The sequence below is a fragment of the Colossoma macropomum genome, unplaced genomic scaffold, assembly GCF_904425465.1.
Source record: "Colossoma macropomum unplaced genomic scaffold, Colossoma_macropomum, whole genome shotgun sequence".
Classification (NCBI taxonomy): domain Eukaryota; kingdom Metazoa; phylum Chordata; class Actinopteri; order Characiformes; family Serrasalmidae; genus Colossoma; species Colossoma macropomum.
The window spans coordinates 24191577-24213720 of NW_023494790.1; the positions used below are offsets into that span (position 1 = coordinate 24191577).

The 22144-nt window shown below is 38.0% G+C and overlaps 1 protein-coding gene across 1 annotated transcript; it reads left to right on the forward strand.

Annotated features, from left to right (window-relative positions):
• Window positions 1-7657: 7657 nt before the first annotated feature.
• On the forward strand, window positions 7658-21589 carry cpn1 (carboxypeptidase N, polypeptide 1). Its single transcript, XM_036572690.1, has 9 exons — window positions 7658-8032; window positions 11505-11701; window positions 13590-13745; window positions 16238-16414; window positions 17353-17464; window positions 17672-17811; window positions 18233-18332; window positions 19570-19688; window positions 20875-21589. Exons 1-9 carry the CDS (start codon window positions 7795-7797, stop codon window positions 20986-20988), a joined length of 1353 nt encoding a protein of 450 aa, XP_036428583.1. The 5' UTR covers window positions 7658-7794; the 3' UTR covers window positions 20989-21589.
• Window positions 21590-22144: the final 555 nt, after the last annotated feature.

A 22144-nucleotide genomic window follows, 5' to 3' on the forward strand; every position in this document is an offset into this window, starting at 1 on the left:
TGCTTTGCAATGGTCTGTTGGGCTGGTTGGTGGGGTTTAGCATGTACCATGTACGAGGCGTGTGTGGCTGTTGCTGACCTGTCCTAATCCTGGATGTAAACAAGAGAACGATCGATAAACGCGCTACAAGTCTCCCGTCTTCTTCTTCTACGCGGACGCTAGACTGGTACTGACAGGAACCACACAATTTACACATAATGCAGTTAAAGGAATAATTTGGCAAAAAAGTCAAATTCACTCGACTTATCACTTACATCAGAAGCAGTCGACCAGCCAAGACAGTTGACCTGAGGTCTGCTTCTCTAACGGTTAGATTACAGCGGGAGACGCTAGGCTAACACTGCTAACAAACACTAATGTTGGATTGTCACCAAACCCATTTCCGTAAATACATGCCCAAAAACGTCTCTCAACCGGCTAAAAACAAGTCTTAATTTGTTCCGCACAGATACGCTGCAGTGATTTAGAACACAGTATGTACTTACTTTACTCTATAAAAACAAAAGCCTATCAGCAACAATGAACAGTCGGTAAGTAACCGGAACCACTTTTTGCCTCAGCGCAATATGTGGTATCATTCCGCGCACGACCAACGCGTGAATTCCTGAACAGACGTAGCGGAAGGTAACTTGAAAGAGAAGCTGAGCTTTTGTGCTTTTGAGATCAAAACAAATGGGCCTCATTCACCAATATCTTCTTATGTTTTCATACAAAGCTTAAATGGTTAAATAAGGTCTATCTGTGCCATTTTGTTGTCGCATTCACGTAGATATTCGATAGGTTCTCGAGGCAAATAGATTTAGGGCGTGTGTTTATTCCGAGTCATGTGAAGCCAGTGACCGCATCCTTTCGAAATGCCGTTAACGCAGCCTCATTGAACGCCTGAATGTGCTTGGAGAAGACTAACCACCAGTTATGTTACATCAGCTAACAGACGGCTGTGCTGGCTAGCGTCGCACTGAGTGATGGGGGTGAGGAAGGGCCATCCTACCCACCTGTAGCGTCACCGGGGATCGAACCTGCGATCTCCTGATGTCGACTCAGTGGTGAACAGACCTTGTTTTTTATTCAGATTTACCTTTATTTTAGCATTTTCAACATTACATATAAAAACCCAGAAGACACTGGTCATTTTGGATGCAAATAAAATGGTTATATGTGCGCTGTAGACATCTCAACCCCTGGTTCCCGTCATCACCGCTGTAAAGAAATCTGAGTCTGTAAGTTTCTCTAAAGTGTACCATTTCACATCAAACCACTCTGAATGATTTTGTTAACATATTAACGATTAATTATACAGCAATTTTGAAAAATTGGTGTATTTTCCTTTCAAACCATTTGCTTAGTACTTGATTATGTATACAGATGCTTTTCACATGCTGACATTCACGTATATTTTTTATTTTTATATTTTTTATAATTTTTCTATACTTCTACTTTTATTTTGACACAGTCCTCATACTTTCACTTAAGTATAGTTTTTCAGTATTTTTCCACCCCTGGCAGTGAGAAGGGTAAAGAAGAAATGTGTCATCAGATTGTTTTTTTTTTTCATATTGTAATTAACACTAATAAATTACCTATTAACAAGAGAGACCAGTCTAATTGTCAACACACTGTGTCTTGACATTTGTGTACTATTCATATTCTCTTAAGTGAGAAGAGGTCTGCTTAAATTTCATATTTTCATAGTGTTTTTTTTTAATATTTTTATATTTTCATAAGCGCCACAGTACCTTCTGTAAGCTGATTTTTTTTGCTGACTGTTCTGTTACTGATGTTTGTCTGTTTCCGTTACGAATACAACTGTATCAGTTCCTTTTTAAGTGTGTCATTCTGCTCCAAGAAGCATGAAGTGTGACAAATCCACCCTCCAACTGTGCGTTTATAGAAAGCTGCAAAATTTAGTTGTAGTCATAGATAAACAATTCATATTACAAAGGAACAGGGGCTACCTCTTCCGTAATGAGAATATTAATATAGCTAGCAGTCTTTACTGAAAGTACAGTCTGTACTTTCATTCCTAGTTTCAAACCTAGTTTCATACAATAATTATAGCGCTTACTAATAAGTTACTGCACTCAAAGCGCTAAGCATGTGGAGATGGGGTGTACTGCAATAACATCAGTATGGCAGTACTTTCAAAAACCCAGGATGTGCAAATAACCTGCGTTTACATTAATCACGTTAAAATGATGACACTAACAATTCATTCACTCTACATTCCATGCAAACTTTTAGTCTCATTGGCACTTCTAGAAATTCTTATGAACAAATTGTAACTGACATATATTTCCATCCACATGTTAATTAATAAACACTTGTTACATAATAAATTTTTAGTGGCCGTTACTTTTTTTGTTTCACTGTACTGTAGAAAATGCAGAGAGCCTTCATTTAATGAATTCCGATCAAAATGGCCATTAAGTAAAAGTTATTAATTTAAAAAAAACAGACAATCACACAGAAACCTAAACAAGTAAATTTGCAATAACTTGCAAAGAATCTTTTACTTGGCTGTGGAGAAATTTCTGCCCGTGCTTCTTTGCAGAAATGTTTTAATTCAGCAACATTGGAGGGTTTTCGAGCATGAACTGCTCATATAGGGTTTTGCCACAGCATGTCAATGGGGTTCAAGTCAGGACTTTGACTCGACCACTACAAAACCTTTATTTTGTTTCTTTTGAGCCATTCAGAGGTGGACTTGCTTGTGTGCTTCAGATCATTGTCCTGCTGCATAACCCAACTGGCTTGAGCTTTAGGTCACAAACTGACAGGAGGACATTCTCCTTCAGGTTTTTCTGATAGAAAGCACAAAGTCATGGTTCCATCAATTATGACAAGTCTTTCAGGTCCACCATGTTTTTTGTGGTGGAATGCGGTGTTAGCTTTACACCAGATGTAACGGGATCCATGTCCTCCAAAAAGGTCCACTTTTGACTCATCAGCCCACAGAATATTATTCAAAAAGTCTTGGGGGTCATCTAGATGTTTTCAGCAAATGTGAGACGAGCCTGTGCAGTGGTTTGCGCCCTGCAACTCTTCCTTGGATGCCATTTTGGCCCAGTGTCTTTCTTATTGTGTAACTGATGCGCTTTTGGTGAAATTTTGGTAGGCTGGCCACTCCTGGGAAGGTTTACCACTGTTCCACATTTTCTCCATTTGTGGATAATAGCTCTCACTGTGGTTTGCTGGAGTCCCAGAGCCTCAGCAATAGCTTTGTAACCCTTTCCAGAGACTTTGTTTCGCATCTGTATTTGAATCTCTTCAGAACGTGGCATCATGTGCTGCTTTTTGAGACTTTCTAACCTGCTTCACTTTGCCAGACAGGTTCTCTTTAAGTGATGTTTAGATTTAACAGATCTAGCAGTAATCATGCTAGTGAAATTAAATTCAATAGTCAACTGAATTTGGTAAACTGGTTGAACAGCACTTTTCCTTCAGTAAATGAAATCATCATTTAAAAACGGCATTTTGTGTTTATTTGGGTTATTTTGTCTAATTTTAAGTAAGATTAAGTACTTTGATGATCTGAAACATTCAAATGTGACAAATATGCAAAAATAGAAGAAATTGGGAAAGGGCAAAAGTTTTGGAGAAAATAAATATCAACTAGATTGCAAACTGCAGAGCTTCATACTGTCTGAAACATCTTCCTTACTCTGAAACGTCCTCTCGTTGGTGCTGAGAGAGTTTTTAACTGAATTTTTAACTGGACTTTTTAAAATAGATTGAGTAGATTTTAACTATGTGCTGTCCTGGCAAATTTAGCCTTTGAAAAAAAAAACAACTATTTTTCAAAAATGCAAATTGAGATTCTTTTTTGTTTGTTTTTTTTTTGGCAGTGGCAATATGCTTTATTTCATTTAAAAAAATAAATGTATGTTTTAAATAACACTTGTGTTATTATCCAGTGTGCTGCACAGAACACTTATTTTCTTTTACTGAATCTTTTTTCCTTTTTCTATTCTGAGACATAGCACAATTCCTGCACTAGATGGCAGCCTTGCACTGTCTAAACTGCTAAGCTGACAGAGGGACGGCATTCAGATTTGAGGCTAAATACTACATTGATTTTGTTCTGAGACCCATGTAATAGAAATCTGCTACTCATACCCTCTTTAGAAAGTTCCAAAGCAAATATGTGAACTTCATCCAAAATCTATGGTCATAGTCTAAAGAAATGAGGAGTTTGTGACTGCATGGCCTGTGTAGCACTTGGTGTGTTTGGTGTGAGATGTAAGAGATGGGAGGTTTTTTTTTAAATAAGACAATCACACGCAAATTCAAAATTATAGTCAGTGAAACAGGCAGAGTATAAAAAAACCCACCAGGGAAACACATAAACGGGAAAACGCTCAGAAATGTGCACAATGGAAATGGCAAGACGCTGTGATGAACGTTTGCTTTGATTGAAGTTTAAATAGTTGAGATAATTGGAAACGTGTGGCAAATGAAGAGCTGGGTGCTAATAGGTGTTCTCAGATGGGACGTGACTGATTTCAGTTAAGAATGGGGCAGTCTCTTTGGTTTCCCTCTCAGCACACCCTCCAGCCCATTTAGTGTAGTTTAATATGATATATTTTGTAACATATTATTTTTAAAAGCCATATTTAAACAGTAATAAAGCATACTGCATATGTCATATTACTGTGATAAACATCACCTATTACTATGACCAAATTATTGTAAAAATATTTATAGACCATAAAGAAACGCAGCATATAGAAATGGAAGTCTGATGCCAATGTTGTCTTTCACTCCAAGCATGATTTATGCTGCTTCATCTGAGTTACACTGGCCTTCAGAACAGCCTGATCACACCCTGAAACACATGGCACTCACATCACACCTCACTCACACCCTTCTCCTCTGGCAGTTTCTCACTTCTATCAGAATTACTAATGCTCTATTTGGGCATGAAAGCGTACACATGCAAATCATGCTTAGCAGTGATGGGTGAATTAGACCCACAAAAAATGAAGGTAAAACTTGCATTACAGTAAAAATAATATTGTTTTAATGCTACAAAGACGCTCTTTGGTGTCAGTGGCCACCCCAGTTATAGGACAAGAAAAGTGTGTGAAAGGCATTTACTGGGCTGACGCCACTATTGGACAGAGCTGCGCAATATTTTGGTATGTATCAGTATACACTTAAAAAAGATGGTTCTTCAAGGGTTCTTTAGTATAAGTAATGGTTCTGTATAAAAACATGAGTTCTATATAGCACCATGCATAAATGGCTCTTTGCATGGTGAAATAGTTCTTCAGATTGATGGAGAATGTTCATATACAACCCATTCTGTATCAATCTGAAGAACTGTTCACCATGCATATAGTAGAGTGCAGTACTATACTATACTTTACTATACTGTATTAACGTCTAATATATTAATGAATCATCACTGTCCAAAAAAAAAAAATTACAAGTATCTCTGAAATGGCAACCTTACAGGAGAAGACAAACACATTATTTTCTTGTAATGAAAGTCAATGTAAAGACATTTTATCACAAGCCATTTTCGAGCATTTCTATCGGTCCATTTATCATAACATTTCCACATAATGAAGGTGAATTGCTGTGCTCAAATGATGTTGAAAAATAATAAGTGAAAAATAGAGATACTTATTACAAATACAATGCTAGTGCAATTTATTATAATAAGTATACAATAATCATTCTAAGAATATAGGCCTTTTAAATACTGATATAAAGAAAGCTGCAGCAAACAAATAAGCTTTCTTAAAATTCAGTAAAAACACTCCAACACATTGCTGCATGATGCAACAAAAAATTCTTGAATTGATCAAGCCATATAGCTCGAAAGTGAGTTTTTATCACTTAATTTATGATAATAAATTTGCTTATTTAGTCAATACTACATTTTAACCAGTTTAATCACTTTAGATCAGAAGTTCTTTATCATTTGTCCTTGTTGTCCTACATGTAGTGGCTGAACATGAATAGGTTAATGGTGTTACATCAGTGGTTCCAATGAAGAGTTTAGTGTGTTTTAACATATTATTAAATATATTATTCGCAGTACGAAGCAGTAGAATCACAATCTGAAATTCTGTCTAGATTAGGCAGCCCTACTACTGCATACAGTGCTAACTCAGAACCAGTGCCGATACTCTGGTCCAGGTAAAGCAGTCTGTACTGAAAACACACACACTTTCATCCTGACTGACAGCTTCAGCTCTTAAACTGTCTGAGTGATTGGCAGCAGCTTCTGGGGGTGAAGGACAGTGTGTGTATGGATGGGGGGGGCAGTCCTGGAGAAATCTCAGCGCTCTCTCCCGGAGTCCCTCCACAGGCTGCTTTCCCAGAAGGCCCTGCAGACAGCCTAACCTCTGGGCCTCCCTGTGTGTTTACTCAAGAGTTAATGAATGAACCAGTGTTGAAGGGGAGATAGGAAGAGGGGGTGACACAAGTGCCCACTCTCTCTTTCTCTCTCTCTCTTTCTCTCTTTCTCTCTCTCTCTCTCATGCTTCTTATTGCCCCTCTCAGTTCAGCTGTTCATCAGGTTTCTAAGAGTTTGGTGTCGGTGGAGGAAAGTGAGTGAGAGTGGTCAGTAATGAGGAGTGTTGACTAAAGTACTGCCTCAGAAAATTTGCTTCAGATTCATGGACAGTGCGTTGGCACATTCTAGTGTTAGGCCTACATGGGTTTGCAATATAATGTATATAGTTAAAAATGTATGGTCCATGTCTGTTGTTCCATTTTGTCATAGTATTTTCACACAGTGAATTTGAGAGAGAGAGAGAGAGAGAGAGAGAGAGAGGTGTTGCACAGAGAAAACAATAAAATCACCCTTTGTAAAACTGCCATTCTCTCATTTCCACCCCCATTTCAATATCAGATTATGGAGTCTTATAAACACGTAATGTGTAATGACCAAAGAATTAAAAAATAAGTTCATAGTTTGTCCTGTACCCTCTTTCTGCAGACTCCCCATGGCCATTCCTCAGAAATCAACTTGGATATTTTTAAATAATATAATCATAGCTTTTCTAGATTAGTGAGGACATTGTCAGCTTTGTGTTGAGCTGCTGGCTAGCAATGAGGGGTGAAAGGGGAGGGGTGGAAGTCCTCGATATCAAAAAATTGTGTACAATTGTCACAAAAAGAACTATAACATTTAAACAAACTAAGAACACTTTTGTAAATATTGACTTGCTTGCTCACCTATGAAAAAAAAACCCTTTTGCTTCCAGTTTTGTAAATCACACATTTCCATCAATGTTGCTGAAGAAAAAAATGTTTAGCTTAAATGAGAAGCCCTCAAAACATGTGGAAATGGCATTTTATGGCTAATGTGAGAAGGGGTTAAAAAAGGGTATTCTAAAGTGTTCGACAAGAGATTTTTTTGTTTTCCAGTGCAACAAAAGTAAAAATGTATAGTAACTCTGCCTCCCCTGCTCATGTCATTTGAACCCACTGTCCTCCTTGAACATTTTTACAATCTGACCACTGATTGCACGTACTCACAACAGGCTACTTCTGTTACTCACACATTATGGTACATTTGCCATGCCAGTAAAGTAACTGTCACATACATGATGAAGCGGAAGAGAGAGAGAGGGAGAGAGAGAGAGGGAGGGACGGAGGGAGGGAAAGAGAGAGGGAGGGCCTGCCTTTACTTTCTCCTGTGTGTGAGTGTGAGGGAGGAGACAGAGTAGAGTGAGGCAAACACAGTGAGAGAGCGAGCAGGACTGAGCCTGAAAGAGTGAGTGAGTGAGCGAGCGAGAGAGGGAAGCAGTGGTGTGTTTGTGGAACTGAAGGTGAAGCATGCTGTCCTGCAGCTCTCTGCTTTGGTCTGGGGCTCTGCTCCTGGGGCTTTGGGCTCAGCAGGCCTGGGCTGCTGATGACTTCCAGCACCACGGCTACGAGGAGATGGTGCGCGCTCTGTTCTCCGTGCAGAGCCAGTGCCCCTACATCACCCGCATCTACAGCATTGGCCGCAGCGTGGAGGGACGCCACCTCTATGTCCTGGAGTTCAGCGACAACCCTGGCATCCACGAAGCATGTGAGTTCCTCTACTTGCAAACCTTCAGCGCAGTCCCTTCATGCTGTAGTGGTGCTGTGCTAAAGTCCTAAAGTGCTGAAATGTCATATTCAAGCTTTATGGTCCTTCTTAAGATCCAAGAATATTGAGGGGAAATTATTGCTGACGCTGTACGGTTGCCAGAGCATTCTTTGGGCGAGCTTTGGTAATCTCAGTTGCATGGTTGCAGGTATTCCAGTTTTTTTTTTAAGAAAAAAAAACCTTTCATCACTTTTTTTGGGAATGCTTCTGGCAGAGCATCGATTTTTAATGGAGAGTTGGCAGGTCATACACGTCCTGGCCAGACGATGCAACCCAACGGTTTAAGTTATCAAGATGAAACTGTCTACTTCTACAAACAACTTACTGTACTTATTGAAAGCAGTGAGAAGTAAACATATTGTTACTTAAATTAAATAATGAAAGTACTTTTCCCTAAAATGTATGACTGAGTTGCATTGGAAGGTCTTAGTACATCCAGCATTTATCTGCATAGAAAGTGAAGTTAGGTGCTATTAGGTACTATTTTTCTCTTTCTGATGCAATTTCTCTCTAAATAAAATGAAACACATCGAAAGTTAGAAATGTAACCAGGGTTGAGATGTAACGGAATACAAGTATTTGGACTATGTATTCAGAATAGATAAATTAGGTATCTGTATTCAGTCCAAGTTACATTTTGTAAGGGCAGTTTTACATACATTTAGGAATAAATTTAGGAACTGGAAATATTCACCTGCTAAATTTAACATATATTTATATTCCATCTTTAAAAGAAACATTATTATTGCTTGTTTATTAACTTATATAAGCATAGATAGACTTAGTCTCAAAAAGAACTCAAAAATGGCTTCTTTACAAACACTGAAGTTCCTGCTAAAGCCTGAGTGGATGGATAAATCAATGTGATGAGATATTAAGTGTTACTAAACTCTTTTGAGGGATGACTAAATGAACAGCCTTCTCAGTAGTAAACATGTTCATGAGTGATAAGCTTAGCTTTGGTCTGTGCTGGACTTGTGTTTTGTGGCAAGTTACATACATGCCTTTAAGTGAAAATCACACAACTACTCACTTTGTAGTCAGTTTTGCAAGATTTTGTTTTTGGGATATGGTGAAGTTTTGGCTAAGGTCATGAAAGGGTAGTGGAACTATGGAAGCAGCAGTGGACTGAAGCAGACGATAAGAGTCAAATTAATTTTGAGAACTTTGTAATCATTTTTGTATTTATTTGAATAACCAAATTGTTCAAGAAACATATAAGCAGAAAAAATACATGAAGAAAACTGCCAACCAGCAGCAGTGAGGAACAGTGTGAATTAAATAAAATAAAAAATAGGTTTTTCCATGTACATTATCAATGTGTATTCTAAATATATTCTGAATATGTTACTTTTTTATATACTGCAATCACTACTTTTTCAAAATATTTTGCCCATCCCTGTGTGCAACACATCACAAAGCGATACAGATACTGTAACATAATAAAATTAAACACAAAGAGGGAATTATTAACTAAATGTTAAAGACTAAAATACATCTAAGTAAAGAGCAGATTATTAACTCACAAATATACTGGAGCAGAAGTAAGACTATCATTTAAAAAAAAAAACAAATTAATGTAACTGAGCATATGTAACTGATCTTTATCCACCTCTGGAGAAAAATAATGAAGAAATGTCTGACTTTAATAGTTTAAGATAACGTAATCATGTACTGAAGATTACATTTTACAAGATAATCTCCTTCTAATGAAGATTAGCAATAAGCGGGCACAGATGACCGCACTAAGCAGGCCATTTCTTGCCTAATTACTTTTGAAGCTGCCATGTAATCTAATTCGGTCAGTCCCTGATGTATCAGTGAGTGCAGATTCAGGTTGCTGATTCAGGAACACTGACCCTGTGTTTCCCATTTACTGGAAAGAGTATCAGTGTTCTGTCAACAGCAAAGGTAAACGGACTACATGTTACGTAGAAACAGTCTGTTTGTGAAAAGCACATGAATCATGTTCATCAAACATGATCCGTGCTGAATACACCTCCAAAGAGCCATCACTCCTCTACTGTCAAAGGGTGGACGGCAGTGTCTCTCTCACGTGGTCTGACTTTGAGGACAGCTTGGCTATAAGCACAGGAGATGCTTTTTGACTCGGCAGTTTCAGCTGACAAAAGACACGTTGGGCACGAGTATTGTGTGAGTGGTGCTGGCCTGAGCCGGGCGGGCTTTTTGCTGATGTAGGGGCTTCCTTCAGTAGAATTGGAGGATGTATGCATGTTCCACAAAGAGGTGAAAGAGCACAAAAACAGGAACAGGGCAAGGGCAGCTATGCATCCACTCTTTAGTTTCCGACCAGTATGTCGCTTATATTAAAGAGTGTGTTTGTGTATGCGTGGATGGTGATGGTGAAGGGTGCACAATATGGCAAAAATAGAACACCACAGACCTTGAAGACATTTTATAACACAAAATATGTTTCTGAGTTTTGCACAGGCGAAATGAACCAGCAAAACAGTAGTGACACTTTTAAAAATGCCTGTGAAAATTTTTAATTTTTAGTTTTAATATATATGAAGGAATAAGAGGAAAGGTCAGTTGGCAAAAATAAATGAATAAAATAAGATGATAGCATCTAATCGTTTACATTTAATCAGCTACTTGTTACCATGCAGTAGTATTGTTATTATTTATTATTGTTTACTGGCCCTCTGTAATTGGCCTAGAACCATCTTTTAATGATACATACAGTTGTTCAGTGTTTTAGAAGTACTGATGCTCATGATATGCATTGTGACTTAATTCATCATGAGAACATAGTATTATATTTTCCTTCCATCATTTTTGAGAGAGAGTGAGAGAGAGAGAGAGAGAGAGATTGGCTCTTTAGATATGTTAAATCGCTCCATCTCTCCACCACAGCACTTCATCAGTCACCTTCTGAAGTGTTGTCACACTTCCAGTAATCCAATCACTATGTGTTTTACAGCCGCCTGGCTCATTCACACTGCTAATGAGATTTACCTCTCACTGGACCTGATCATTTCACTAAAGGAGTGAAATGAAATCTCTCACATGTCAGATTGGCTCATCTTAAAGTCATAGTCAGGCGGAAACAGTAGGTGTTTTACACTGAAGGGGTTTTGTACAAGAAAGAAGTCAGCTTTGAGTTGTGTTTCCATTCACAAGTATCATGATGCATAGTCACACGCCACAAACTCTGATGGTGAAATATTGCTGGAACTCTGATGAAAAAGGCTCAGCATCACTGAAAACCTGCAGCAATAGCAGAAAAAACAGCATTTTTACTGCAATTAGTAAAGCAAAAGCTTCCCTAAGTGTTTCCACTGTGAAGAAATGCTTAATCTGCTGCCTGTGCACTTTATGCGCTCTTGGCGGACATGACCATATGCCCTCCTGACATCCTGACCTTGTTCAATTGATGTGTGTTTTCCAGTGGAACCGGAGTTCAAGTACGTGGGGAACATGCACGGTAATGAAGTGCTGGGACGAGAGCTTCTCATCTACTTGTGCAAGTTCCTGTGTGAGGAGTACATTGCAGGCAACCAGCGGATAACCAGCCTCATCCACAACACACGCATCCACATCCTGCCCTCAATGAACCCAGATGGATATGAGGTGGCAGCCAGGCAGGTATTACAGCCTTACTGGCTCATTTTTCAGGAGAGATAGTCAGGAAATTGCGAGTACCACCCCCAGCCATCCATGGCCAGGAGTCTGAGTGGGTAGGGTGGCCCTCCATCTCCTGCCATCATTTAGAACAGTGCCAGCCTGTTAGCTTATGTGACAGAACTCACAGTTAGTGTTCCCCTCTGAGCTGACAAATGACGTTGCATTAGTAGCAGTTGGAAAAGATGTGGCAGTGCTTCACGTGACTCAGAGGAAGCACATGCTAACCTTCAACTTTCCATCTTGGTAGTTTGATGTGATGGGAAAGACATAGCTAGTGGCTAGAATTGGCCACAACTAAATAGGGAAGACAACACAGTAAGCGTTCCTCAATAGGAAAGGCCCTTTCCTCTTCTAATATTGGACAGGGTGTAAATTATCTGGCTAAATGAGAAATACTGCTTTGTGAAACACCACTGTGCTCACTGAACTGCTTATATAAGTTTATAAGCAAGAACTCATACTGAAATATGAATTGAGCACAACCCCATATCGCTTTTGGATATAAACACACACAGACAGTGCTTTCTACTAGGTGTTTTGCGAGCCTTCCATTTGCCCTGTTATATCCCCTGTATTATCAGCTCAGTTAGGTCCCAGCAAGACTGTATTTTTCTATTTTGGGACTAAATATAACAGCCAAAAATAACACACCCAAATATAAAACACTAGACGAAAAACATTTATGAACATTCAGACATCCCTCCCCTCTGTCATACACAAACACAATGTTTCTGCTTATATATACAGTGCAGACACTCACCACCCATTCCGTGCAAGACTACACACACTAAGGCGTACTTTCACACCCTCTCTGACACTAATCATACTGTATGTGCAAAAGTCTGGCCCCTAACACTCTATTATCATCCGTCTGGCTGGGCTGCTGGAGCCGTCCCCAGAGTAACTACTCCATCTGCACCAGACCTCCAGCTCAGTTTCTTTCACACTCCGAATCAAAGCCTAGGAAAGCACATCAGCAACAAAACAGCTGTAATATCACACATTGTCGCTATCAAAAAACATGTACCTCCAAAATAGTAACTTTACAGGAGAAGGTAAAAATGTTCTTAACTTTTAACATAAGTCATTTTTGAGCATCTCTTGGTACATTCATCATGAAATGTTCACACACTGTAAAGGGCAGCTGCTGTGCTCAAATTGGAAAAAATAAACATTGAAAAAATGGAGATACATGGTTTTGACATGGCAGCAAGAATGTTTACCTGCTGACATCTCACAGACTGAGGTGTTCCTTAATACATCACATTGGATATCACTGTCCATCTATCAAGCCTTCAGCTTTATGAGAGTGTCTGATGAGTAGAAGTCATCTGTGCCAAAGTCTCTACAAAATATGTGCAATATGTGATAGAAGTGTTTGATAGAAGTTCCATTTAAAGTGTCAGTTTAAAGTGATTAGTGCAGAGTAGGATAGGAGTCCAAATGAAATGCCATGACTGACTCTCAACCCCTCTTACTAATCTTTAGTTAAAGCTGCACTACGGAAGATTTATTTTTTTGTTTTCTGTTTGTAGCATTACTGAATCAGGAGAGAAAAAAACATGCTTAAATACGGTGTGTGTTCACTGCTATGAGTCACCTTGTGAAGTCTGAAATAGTAATTTAAAAGTCAGAGGCATAGCATCAGACTCCACAGGAGTTTTTCAGTCCACATCATATGTCTTTACATATTAATGCCACACACACAGACTCAAAAAGAAGGTCTGGCTCAAGGTTTAGGTCTCAAATGCAAAATCAAAATTATACTGATGGATATGATGATAATAGTAGATAAGTGTGCAATTATTATATATATATGGTTTAAACATCTTTATTGTTGTGCTTCCAGGGTCCAGAATTCAATGGCTACCTTGTGGGCCGTGGGAATTCCAGAGATGTTGACCTCAATCGCAATTTCCCAGACCTGAATGGCCTCATGTACTACTATGAGAAGAACAACGGCAAAAACCACCACCTGCCTCTGCCAGACAAATGGGAACTACAGGTGGGCAGTATAGAGGGACAGCTGTGACATGAAGGGTAGACAGAACTGTGGAAAATATACATTTAGCTTTGTCTGTGGGGGGAAAAAACTAAGCAAGACCTTTTACCAGTGTTTCAGACTTGTTATGCTATGGATGTCAGGATAACATCAGAGTAGTATGTAAGCTATGGGTCACCCAATATGGTTTTAGAGAAAACTTTTCCAAATTTTCACTCCAAAACCGCAAGAGCATGCTAGCAAAACTCAGTGTGGCATTTTGTTTTTATTTCTCTCTCATATCTGTGCCAAGCTTCCATAGATCTTATAGGTAAGTCACAACATTTGGCATGAATTTAACTAAAACATGCACTAGGCCCCGCATTATACTTCAAAATATTTTTGTTTTTCCACTACAAAGTCAGAGAGCAAACTGTATAAGCCCTCCATCAGTTACTAGATAAGCATCCCTGGTGTCACGCTGCTGGTCTGGCCTCTGTCAAGCACTGACAGATCCACCTTTCACCACGTTAGTTTAAGTAAGCAGACACTGGCCTGTGAAAGGAGACTTTTTTAAGTGAGATCATTCAGAGTTCTCAGAATGGGGTGCTGTTCCATTTAACTTTATGCACTGGCTAGTGGGTGGATGTACTCACTATGAAGGCATTTGGCATTGAGGTCAATATCGAAGCACAGAGGGATTGGAAACCAGAAGGTATCCCATGTATCTATGCAGCATGTAAAACTCAAGCCAGCAGCAGCTCAGCTTCATGATCAGAGAAACAGGGCACTCGTTTTCAAGCAATCTGTTAAGCATACATCCAAATAAATTGTATGTTTCCTGTCTACAAATTTAGTTTGGTTAATATTTACAGTACTGTGTAAGGTTCCCTTAGAAGTAATTTAAAGAGGTGAAAGTCAGAACAAAACCGTCTAATCAAAACAAACCATGTCAGGCTAGTAAGTATTTGTTATTTGTAGTATAGAACACTCAAGAAGCATGGGTCCATTAACTTTCTCCCTTAAATGACAGGCTTATTAAACCCTAAGACTTATTATATGGTTATTATACTGTAATTAAACAGTCATTACAGAAAAACAATGCAATGATTTATTCTTAAAGAGGAATTCCACCAACTGTTCAACATTTCTGCATAAGTAAATAATTAGGATATAAACAAAGTAATTTAGTGTGGTTTGAAGTGAAATGGTTCATTGTAGAGAAACTTCTAAGATTTCTTCTCAGTGATGTTGATAGCAAGCAGGGTTTGGGTTGTTGCTAAAACAAAAATAGCCATTTTATTTATTATCCAAAACCATCAGTGATCCTATATGTGTCTTCTGAGTTTTGATACATAATGTTGATAGTAGTAAAATATTCTTTTTTAGATATGATTTTGCCTTACAACACCCTTTGTGTACCTCTCAGCCAGGAATGTATTGAACATAAATAGGTTTTAGTTTTAATCTAAATCTAAATAAAGATTTAGTAAAACAATATTTTAGACATCTGGCAGTATTTGTAAGCATGTATTACCTCTTGCTGTTGAAGCTTTTAGAGGCATTAAACCCTTTGGACATCTGGTTCTTGTCACCAACACTGTGATAAGATTCTGACTGTAAATTTCTCTAGAATAGAGCATTTCACATCAAACCATTCTGAATGACTTTATTAACATCTTTACCTTTGTTACCTTTATTAACATCTTAATGGTTTAATTTTGCAGAAATTTTTAAAAATCGTTGGGATTTCTCTTCAAGGTACAGGAGTGAGGAATGGAAGCCTGTCCCTGCTGGGAAATCTTGGCCCTTTATAAGGACTTGCAAAATAATAATATTAAAAATCACCTGATACTGTGGTACCGTGGTATATTTGGAAAATATTGTGATATTGGATTTTATTAATACCCGCCAGCACTAATATGTCCATTGGCTGGCCGTTGTCTCTTGGGACAGAGAGAAACACAGCTGGAGGAGAGTGGCACGTTCCTAGCATTGCCGCATAGCTCCAAAAGCTTTCACTCACACATCACGTGGTGCGGGACTAGCCCCCCTCTGTGGGCTCTGCACTCCTCTGGGCAGGAAAACATCTGTGTATATCAGAAGAATGAAACCCAACTCTCTACTGACAGCCGAGGTCACAAAGGAGCATGTCTATATATATAGATCCATACATAATAAATATTAGCTCTCGGACTGGGTCAGCATCCCAGCAGCCGTCTCCAAGGACAACAAGCTGGCCTGCCAGACTGATCTGAACCAAAGCAATAAAAAGACAGCCCAGGATTTATTTTCCCTACTGCTCCACTGGGATGTATCACGCCATGTTAGATCTCCCAGATAAAGCGTCTGAGAGAACATTCCACTGACATACTTCATGCTTTCTGTCCATGGCGGCATGTGTGAGATGGTTTATCTTATAGGGTTCCAAAAATGTTATGTGTTAAGTAAAGTCTTGTGTTGGTTCTTCATTTTTTTGTGACACGTTGTACCTCTAATGTTCTTGGCTCCTATAGGTTGAACCAGAAACTCTGGCAGTCATTAAATGGATGCAGAACTATAACTTTGTTCTATCAGCAAACCTGCATGGAGGCGCAGTGGTGGCCAACTACCCCTTTGATAAATCCCGCGAGGCCCGTATTAGAGGGAAGCCTACATATTCAGCCACCCCAGACGACAAGATTTTCAAAAAAGTAAGTAATGATTAAAATGAAAGGAAAATGTGTTATGAGGCCATGTTCTCCATTTTTTCTAGTGTTTTTCTTGTATTTTTCCCCTGATCTACTTAGAATATTTGAGTGGTTTTATGCACCCAAACCAGTCATAATTCATTTTTACAAGACCAGTCTCTGTTCATATCTTAAAATTAAACAGTCTGCTTTTGTTACTGATGTAAATGACCTCTGCTCTGACTGCCTCATTCAAAAATGCAGTCGTGGCTGAAATGTATAGAACAAGCTTTTAGGTTCGAACTGAAATCCACAGGATTGTTGTAAAAAACATACTTCAGCCATTCAGACATCAGGATCCTTTGGAAGGTCGCAGAGACATTTTTACCCACATGTTCCACTCCAATAGCCCCCAATACAGACTCCCTACAGTAACAACACTCCTTATCACTTCACAATTAATGGATGGCTAACCTGGGCGGCCATATGTAAATATCTTAATGGTTGTGACATCGTAACTATGATGAATTGAAGAGTTTTATTCCAACAGGCTGTATGTTCATTTGTAACAGTTTTTGATATAGCGAGTTTTTGGAAAGAATAACAATTGATGTTAATGGAAAACACATTTTTATTTCTCTAATATAGGTGGTATTAATCTTAATATAGCATGGATATTTCTGGTCTGTATTAAGCCCAGACCCAGTAACTTATATTATTAAAAAAAAGCACAGATATAGATTCCATATATGGACTTTACGTGGTACATCAGACTCTTTTCGGAAAAGTAGTACTGGTACAAAATTTGGTGCCTTTAAAAAGTTTTTAAAAGGTTTGACTCCTTGCTTTCTTCAAAATATTCATCAGTGACAAAATGATGTATTATAATGTATAATGTGTAATGTCATAATATAAAATGTATTATAAATAAATTATTTGGGTCTGTCTTTGTGTGTACATAGTTGGCAAAGGTCTACTCCTATGCTCACAGTTGGATGCATAAAGGCTGGAACTGCGGAGACTACTTTGAGGAGGGGATTACTAATGGAGCCAACTGGTACTCTCTATCAAAGGGTCAGTGGATGCACTTCTCTGATTATATGGTGCAATAGCTAAAACTATTCTGTTTCAATCCTCATTAAAATGTTTAAATCACCACAACCTAGCAGCATAATGGTTTGTTAATAGACACAATCTTCTGTATACATAGTGTTGCACTGTTTGTTATGTTGCTATGTATTATGTGTTTTAACATTAGCTTTTTATAACCTGTGTTTGCAGGCATGCAGGACTTTAACTACCTCTATACTAACTGTTTTGAGATCACTTTGGAGCTGAGCTGTGCTAAGTTCCCTCCAGCCAGTGCTCTAGCCAGAGAGTGGCTAGCCAACAGGGAGGCTCTGGTGTCCTACCTGGAACAGGTGAGCTTCCCTTCTCACACAGCTCAGCTCTGGGCCCCATCTGGCTCCACTGAAATGCTTAAAAGTTCAAGCTCTCCTTCTGAGCCAAGCATGCACATGGTGAAAGTGTATTGTATTCATAATGTAAGAGGTAATAAAGGGCCCAGTATTCTAGTGAAGATGGAGAGAGGGGCAGAAAAAGGACCAAGGAGTATACTGTTGCATTAGTGTGTAATCAACCTGTCCCTGGGTGCTTTTAGTGTGGAATGGATATAGAAGTTGTGTGCTTCGGTCAAAGTCAGTGTAACACTGTTCAGTGCCTTTTCTGGTGCATAACAAGAAATAGATGGAGACTCTTAGATTTTGCCACCTGCTTGGAAGGCATAGAAGACAAACAACACACTTATAAAGGAATGTAAAACTGTTGTTTCATTGCCCCCAGGTACATCATGGCATTAAAGGAATGGTCTACGATGAGAACAACAACCCAGTCAGCAATGCAGAAATCTCTGTAGCAGGCATAAACCATGACATAACTACAGGTAAAGTAGAACTCTGAAAGTAAAATGAAGAATTATTCAGGATTTTGCACTTTGCATTTTTAGGTTTGTAACATTGACTGTAGGGGTAGGTTGGCAAACTCCAGATGTACATTGATGCGTTTTTCTTCAGGAATGACTTTGTTTTAGCCACCCTCCCATATAAGCCAAGTGTATGCAGAGCTTTTGATATTGTTGACTGGTGCACCTTGTAAGCATAATACTTTATTCATAAAACCAATATGACTTTCACTTGGGCCTGTGTTTTTGTCTTTTGAAATAAAATATAACAGCACAAAATATCTGATGACTCTGATGACTTTAAAGGGGCAAGACACTGTATATATATATATATATATATATATATATATATATATATATATATGTGTGTGTGTATATATATGTATATATATATATATATATATATATATATATATTTATATATTTATATGTATATGTAGATAGATAGATAGATAGATAGAGAACTTTCATTACAACAACCAGCAGTAATGACCAGGTTTACTAACTGAAACTCAAAATGATCCTGATAATTTAAGGCAAGTAAAAGATCAAAGTCTTCTAGGCGTGGAGTGCATGAGCTTGCACAACTGACCTTCAGCCAGGCTTGTTGGAATCGATCTCACAGACACTTTATAACCATGAGTTAATATTTTTTGACAGATAAATTTACCTCAATATTCAAGTTTTCAATAGTAGTATATTTCAGTATATTCATGAGATTCGTGTTGGAGGGTGGATTTATAGGAGTAGTATTGGAGATCTCAGGACGTGTCTGTATTTGAAATAGTGTGCCAGCATTGTTTGGAAGTAAAGTGTGGGGGGGGTTGGGTGAAAGTTTTCTAGCTGGCTGTTGTTCAGTTGGACCCAAACTATTCATTTATAAGTTATAGAATAAGTGAAATAATGTACTTTTGAATATAGTAAAGCAAAGTTTGCATTATATAATGTGTGTGTGTGTGTGTGTGTGTGTGTGTGTGTGTGTGTGTAAGGCAAATGAAAATAAATGCTTCCTTATAAAGAAAAAATCTCTTGGAATCTCTTAAAAACTGAATAATTTGTGATGGTTTACTTATCTTCCATTTGAGCTGTTTAGCTAGATTAATCATCAATGTAACTGGTAGATTACTCTGTCACTAACATATGTGATAGTGATTTAAGTTGCTAGCTCATATACAGTGCATAATACTGAGTTTATCTTTGTGCTTATTCTCTGTTGCAGGAGCAGATGGAGACTACTTCCGTCTGCTTTTGCCAGGAACCTACACTGTGACTGCTTCTGCACCAGGGTACCAGCCCTCCACCAGTACAGTCACAGTTGGACCTGCAGAGGCCATACAGGTGAGAATAAACATACTACACTCCCCTCCCCCAACACACACACACAGAGTCAAAAAAAGAATTGCTCAAATATGTACACAATTAAGAGTTTTTAGGTGATTGAGTCAAGCTGATCCAATCAAGAGCAGATATAGCTGCAGGTTTTCTGTCCAACCAAATAAAAGTCTCCTTGTTAAAACTCTTGAACACTTGGCTTTTTATCAGGGATACAGATTGATATTGGATTCATATTCATTGCTTAATTGCTTGAAAACAAATTTTCATGATCAGACAGGTATTTAGATCTGACCGACATTTCAAATCAGTATTTGATGACATATTTATTGTACTGTAGAGCAGAACGTTAAGGTGACAAATGAGCTGCTATGCTAAAATTTGCATTGGCAGATACAGTATGTCCAAGAAAATCATATTTATATATATATATATATATATATATATATATATATATATATATATATATATATATATATAAATATATATGTATATTTGTATCAGCCCACATTTCCCATATCGATGCATCCATACTTATTATTCAGTTATCAATCTTTAAAGTTATTATTTATCAACTGCTATGAATAACTCCGAGTCCGTACAGCATCTTGACAACCACACACATGAATCAAGAAGTGCTCTCCCTCTTTTAAGTGAACATAAGAGATACATTTCTTTAAAAACTTCAAAAACAATATGCATCTGAGCATGTTTGACTGCTAAGCCTAGCCCTGGACTGAGTTGTCGATTCAACGGAGAATCTCCATTCTGAATGCTGAGTAGGCCAGAACTTAATCTTTAGTCTTAATCTTTGTGTGGGAAACTGACCCTGTGTTGTTATCCATTGTACAAACAGCTGTGTGCAAAATGTTATACGTTTTGTTAATTTTCAAAGTGAAAATAAAACGTTAACATGTCTCTACTAGGAACAAACTTAAATGAGGCATTTTTCAGTTTTAGTTTTAGTGCACAACTTCGATGTATTTAATTAGCATATTGGAAAAAAATTACTATGAAACTATATTTTTAAAAAATACAAATTGTGCCATAATATAAATTGGAAAAAATTACTGTGCCACTTAGAAAATCAACAAAATGTAAGCTGACCGGGGTGCCAAAACTTTTGCACACAGCTGTATAAAAATCAGTGTGAGCACATAAACATAAAAGTTTTTTTTTCTCTCTTCTCCAGTTACACTTCTATTTGAAACCTGCACCAAAAGGGACAAACTTGAGTGTGAGGGGCCATCAAGGCAAGAAAAACTTGACTGCCAAAGTTCCTCCAGCCAACCTTGGTCCAAGATAAAAACAGGACACTTCCCTCAACAAAGATAAACTCCCGTCTCTTTCCCAGAAAAGAGAAGGAGGTGAAGACCGTGGAGAGACATGGGCTAACTCCATCACAAACTTCACCTTTTCTATTCCACTGAAATATACTCCCTCAGTCCTCTGTTTGTATAGATCTTGAATAGTGTTTTTTCACAGGGACATTCTTTTTCTATGAGTGTCTTATTTATGTCATACAAAAGAGCTGTATGTGTTTGATAATAAGGACAGATTCAGTGAAAAGAGTCATATTAGTCATACTAATTTAGATAATTAGGCAATGTTATGAAGTGCAACAGACATACATCAGCACTTTCAGCCAGTGAAACACAGGACAGAGATTAGAGATAATATTTTAGAGCCAAAAAACTGAACCGTCAAATATGCCAGTGAAAAGGTCCTCAGTCAGGATTGTTTTGGAAAGTCTGTGACATTTTACAATGATTATATGACTTGAACAATAAAAATGAGTATTATATACATTAAACAAACAGATACATTTAGCCTTTCTGTGATTTTGTGGCTGTGTGGTAAGACTGTTGTTACATTAAATGGCCCATAATAAAAAAACATTTTCCTAACATTTTTAAATAAAAGAGTTTAATTTAATGTATAATGTTATTTTTTTTCTAAAATGTACCATTCACCCCCAAACAGTTCATATACATATGTAAACTAAGCTGCAAAAACAGTCCATTTCAAATTCACTGTTTTTGTAATATCACAAAACATGCATTTTCAAACAGTCATATGCCAAAATTTGGTCAAATTACATGTTTTGTTAATTTTCTGTGTGAAAATAAGTTTTAACACATCCTCTAAATTTAGTGCACAATTTCTATTTATTTGATTAAGAAATTGGAGTTTAACACATTGAAAAACTAACTTTTATGGGTTTTTTTTCCCTCCAGTATGTTAAGCAAATAAACAGTAACTGTGCATTAAAATGTGCCAAACTGTTTGACCAGGGCCACCAACTTTTGTGTACAACTGCGCATCCACCTATTCATCCTCCAGCAGTTTAACCTGGCCATTCACGCTGGAGTTATAAGGAGTGTGTCAGCGCAGACTACACTTGAAAGAGGCACACAATACAAGACAGCCAATCAGAACAGAGATCATTTACATGTATCAGT

Excerpts from the sequence above, each read along its gene's own strand:
- cpn1 (XM_036572690.1), top strand. The coding sequence starts at position 7,795 with ATGCTGTCCTGCAGCTCTCTGCTTTGGTCTGGGGCTCTGCTCCTGGGG. Across the intron at positions 13,746-16,237 it reads CAGACAAATGGGAACTACAG|GTTGAACCAGAAACTCTGGC; the intron begins GTGGGCAGTATA and ends TGGCTCCTATAG. Across the intron at positions 19,689-20,874 it reads GACCTGCAGAGGCCATACAG|TTACACTTCTATTTGAAACC; the intron begins GTGAGAATAAAC and ends TCTCTTCTCCAG.